At 41.5% G+C, this 5,029-nt stretch overlaps 1 protein-coding gene across 1 annotated transcript in view; it reads left to right on the top strand.

Moving 5' to 3' along the window:
* The window catches only part of TET1 (tet methylcytosine dioxygenase 1), a 151,875-nt gene that overhangs the window by 134,536 nt on the left and 12,310 nt on the right, over positions 1–5,029 (top strand). The window contains exon 9 of the mRNA XM_011927032.1: positions 3,624–3,713. Coding sequence (XP_011782422.1) covers positions 3,624–3,713 — 90 coding nt within the window. The remainder of the gene's footprint in view (positions 1–3,623; positions 3,714–5,029) is intronic.

Raw genomic sequence — 5,029 nt, forward strand, 5'->3', positions numbered from 1 at the left:
AACTCTCGACCTCAGATGATCTGTCCTCCTCCGCCTCCCAAAGTGCTGGGATTATAGATGTGAGCCACTGTGCCTGGCCCACGCCCAGCCAGAATCAAAGAGTTTTAAGGAGAAGAGTGACATACTTACACTTGCCCTTGAATGAGATCCCTCTAGATGCTGTTTGAACAATAGACTAAATGTAACCAAGAGTAGATTTAGCAAGAGGAGCCAACTATCCATGAGCACAATCCATGGAGGGGATAGTGGTGACTTAAATTATAAGGAGGGGTTTCATCTTTATCATCAGGCACACTGGAAATAGGACCAGGTTTGTAGAGCGGGGCATCAGTAATTCACTTTGGATATATTGGTATTGAAATTCCTAAGGGAAAGCTACATGGGAATGTCAGGTCAATAATAATGGGAATCTGGAACTTAAGAAATGGTCTAAGTGGTAATTATAGCTATGGATGATGATATGATGGTCCTAGAGATTAGATACAGACAAGAGTGCTAACAGAGGCCTGGTGTGGTGGCTTACGTCTGTAATCCCATTACTTTGGGAGGCCAAGGCAGGTGGATCACTTGAGGTCAGGAGTTTGAGACCAGCCTGGCTAACATGGTGAAACTCTGTCTCTACTGAAAATATAAAAATTAGCCGGGCATGGTGGTGGGCACCTGTAATTCTAGCTGCTCAAGTGCCTAAGGCAGGAGAATTGCTTGAACCTGTGAGGCCAAGGTTGCAGTGAGCTGAGATTGCACCACGGTACCCCCCTCCCACACACACACAAAAAATAAGGTAGGAGAGGGAGTTAATCTTGACCACCAATAGGAACATATCTGATAGGTAATTCCCCCTGTATCTGACATGCACGTTCATTCTAATGAAATAATTAGAAAGTCAGGATTTTACAATATGAATAATAAGCCTGTAATAGTAAAATAATACTAATAGGGCCGGGCACAGTGGCTCACACCTATAATCCCAGCACTTTGGGAGGCCGAGGCGGGTGGATAACTTAAGGTCAGGAGTTCAAGACCAGCATGGCCAACATGGTGAAACCCTGTCTCTACTAAAAATGAAAAAAATTGTCCAGGCATGCTGGCACATACTTGTAATTCCAACTACTCAGGAGGCTGAGGCAGGAGAATCGCTTGAACCCAGGAGGTGGAGGATGCAGTGAACTGAGATTGTGCTGCTGCACTCGTACTCTGGCCTGGGCGACAGAGTGAAACTCCATCTCAAAAAACTAAAAAATGAAAAATAATAACAGTGAACTGTACAAGCTATGAGTTGCTTCTAGTTGTCTACTTTATTTCAGTGCTTCTACAGAATAAATGAGGTAATTTGAGTTGACCTGTTCCTCAGTAGGACTTGTGACTCTGTGTGGTCCATAACAGAATAAATATTATTACAAAATAGAATAAAGTGATGTGAGAATATTGAAGAATTTAAACCTGATGCTGCATACAAAAAGCATAGAATTTATATGTGACTTTTGCAGTGTTCATATCAATAGCAGTACACAACTGTTAACATTTCTCTGCATTAGTCCACTGGTAGTAAAACGGGGTTACCTAGCCCACTGGATACTTCCAATGATTGAAGACATAAGGAGAATTGTTTTAATGGGTATTTAAATCATAATTCTAAAGTTTCTCCCAAATAAACATAATAATTAGTGTATGAGTTTAGCGAGGGCATGTTTTTAAAGTAAGGTCATGACTTTCCTGGTTTTGTTTTTGTTTTTGTTTTTGTTTTTTGAGACAAAATCTGCCTCTTTCTCCCAGGCTGGAGTGCAATGCTGTGATCTCGGCTCACTGCAATCTCCACCTCTCAGATTCAATAGATTCTCCTGCCTCAGCATCCCAAATATCTGGGACTACAGGAACATGCCACCACACCTGGCTAATTTTTGTGTTTTTAGTAGAGGCTGGGTTTCACCATGTTAGCCAGGCTGATCTCGAACCTCTGACCTCAGGTGATTCGCCCACCTCAGCCTTCCAAAGTGCTGGGATTACAGGCATGAGCCACTGTGCCCAGCTGACTTTCCTGGTTTTTAAACTACAATGGGTAGGATAAAAGTAGCCTGATTAACAGACAAATCTATGAATGGATCCTATGAATTTTTTTGTATAATCAAGTCAATATAAATCAACAGGAAACCAAAATGATTATGAGTCACACTTTATGGTTGCTAAGATTGAGGGTTGTCAGAAACCACTAAATAATTGACTTGTTGTGTATAAATTATTGTATAACTTTGGCTTTTATAATAATTCGGTGCATACCAAAGCTTAATTGATTCATATAATGGTCTCCTTTCTGTGTTGATGGCAACTCCTTCCACCAAATCTCACATGAGCACATGAGGCAAAAGCCTCACTCACACTTTTTAGTCCATGTTCTCTATACTTTTTTTTTTTTTTTTTTTAGACAAGATCTGGCCCTGTCACCCAGGCTGGAGTGCAGTGGTGTGATCTCACCTCACTGCCACTTCTGCCTCCCAGGTTCAAGCAACCTTCCCATCTCAGCCTCCCAAGTAGCTGGGACTACAAGTAGGCTCCATCACGACTGGCTAATTTTTTTTACTTCTTGGCGAGGTGTGGGGTTTCACCAAGTTCCCCAGACTGGTCTCAAATTCGTGAGCTCAAGTGATCTACCCACCTTGGCCTCTCACAATGTTGGGATTACAGGCGTTAGCCACCACGCCTGGCCCTCTATACCCTTCCAATTGATTTCCTAAGAGGTGACTGTTCCTTTACCAGATATCTAAGTTGATGGAGAATATAATCATTTCTGAAACACTTTCAGTGTTCTTTCAACTATTTGTGTTTCCAAAGGCTCCCTTCTCTGTTTCATTTCTCGTACTGTCATCATGGATTTTTTAAATACTCTTGTGATAGTTTTCCTTTGAAAAAATCTGATGTCTCTATCAGTAGCAATCCAGATTTCTTGAGTGTTAATGGTCCTCATAGTCCTTCCAAGTCTTCTTCAATTTGTAGTTATTATAGTGTAGAAAAGAGAACTGTAGACAACCACTTGCCCACTTACTTCCTTTGATCTGCAGGCATTTACTAAACCTCTCAGTTATCCTGACCTTGCTCTTTTGTAGAGATCATGCATAATATTCGTGTTTCATAGTCCATAAGGACTCGTGCTTAATTCATAAAGACATGGATTCCATTCGAAACAGCATGTCACACAGAGTAGGTGTTTTATATATGTACTCTCTCTTCTCGTTATAGAAAATTGTTAACATTGTAACCAAATTACTTGCCATTTCCCCTTGCCAGGAGGAACGTTGTTTTCATTTATTCCAAGTGCCCAATACTAATGAATAAATATAAAACATAGCTCTCATTTTTCACAACATGAACAGTATTCTAATTTATGTCTAACACTATTTAAATTTCTAATTACAACAGAATTTTCATTTCAAAAGACTTCATTAAAACATAACAATGTCTAATAGTTTAGATGGAGAAAAGAAGCAATGCGATTTTCTGTGGTAGCTATTTCATCAGGGTAAGAATGAATTGTGCATTAACCACCATCACCCATGATTTATGGTTCAGTTGTACCTTAAACACACAAAGGTGCAATTATAAAATAACTAATGGATTATGTTTTCTTATAGGAAAAAAACCTTGAAGATAACTTACAGAGTTTGGCTACACGATTAGCTCCAATTTATAAGCAGTATGCTCCAGTAGCTTACCAAAATCAGGTATGTATTGGTATGAACTTTATTTATTAATTTGAGATGGGGTCTGGCTTTGTTGCCCAGGCAGCAGTACAGTGGCATGATCAAAGCTTACTGCAAACTCCTAAAAGCGATCCTCCTGCCTCATCCTCCAAAAATGCTGGGATTACAGATATGCCAGACTGTTTTATATTTTAAAAACTCATTGTTAGCCGGGCTCATTAGCTCACGCCTGTAATCCCAGAAATTTTGGAGGCCAAGGCATTCGGATCACCTGAGATCAGGAGTTCGAGACTAGCCTGGCCCACATGGTGAAACCCTGTCTCAACTAAAAATACAAAAATTAGCCAGGCATGGTGGTGTGCACCTGTAGTCCCAGGTAATCAAGAGGCTGAGGCAGGAAAATCACTTGAACCCAGGAGGTGGAGGTTGCATTGACCCGAGATCATGCCACTGCACTCCAGCCTGGGCGACAGAGAGAGACTCCCTCTCAAAAAAAAATAAATAAAAGTCCGGGTGCGGTGGCTCTAGCACTTTGGGAGGCCGAGACAAGCGGATCACAAGGTCAGGAGATCGAGACCACCCTGGCTAATACGGTGAAACCCCGTCTCTACTAAAAAATACAAAAAACTAGCCGGGCGAGGAGGTGGGCGCCTGTAGTCCCAGCTTCTTGGGAGGCGGAGGCAGGAGAATGGCCTAAACCTGGGAGGCGGAGCTTGCAGTGAGCTGAGATCCATCCACTGCACTCCAGCCTGGGCAACAGAGCCAGACTCCGTCTCAAAAAATAAAAATAAAAAGGTCATTGTTAATAGAAAAATTTTCAAATTTGAACAAATATATACATACATAGCATATATATCTAACATACATATATATAATGCACTTATTGATCTACTTTTTTTTTTGGACACAGAGTCTTGCTCTTGTTTCCCAGGCTGGAGTCAGCGTCTTGGCTCACGGCAACCTCCGCTTCCCGGTGGGTTCAAGCAGTTCTCCTGCCTCAGCCTCCCGAGTAACTGGGACTACAGGCATGCGCCACCCGGCTAATTTTTGTATTTTTAGTAGAGATGAGATTTCACCATGTTTCCTAGGCTGGTTTCAAACTCCTGGCCTCAAGTGATCTGCCGGCCTTAAGTGATCTGCCCGCCTCAGCCTCCCAAACTGCTGGGATTACAGGCGTGAGCTACCCCGCCCAGCCTCCACTTTTTCATTTTAAAAGGAGTTACAAATTCACTTTCTAGAATAGTTCATGAAATGTGTTTATATCTTCTTTTTATGGATATTGAAAACTCTGTGTATATGATTAATGCGCTTTTATTGGTCTTTCTGTTTTTTTTTTT

The sequence above is a fragment of the Colobus angolensis genome, unplaced genomic scaffold, assembly GCF_000951035.1.
Source record: "Colobus angolensis palliatus isolate OR3802 unplaced genomic scaffold, Cang.pa_1.0 Scaffold12, whole genome shotgun sequence".
In the NCBI taxonomy this organism is placed as follows: domain Eukaryota; kingdom Metazoa; phylum Chordata; class Mammalia; order Primates; family Cercopithecidae; genus Colobus; species Colobus angolensis.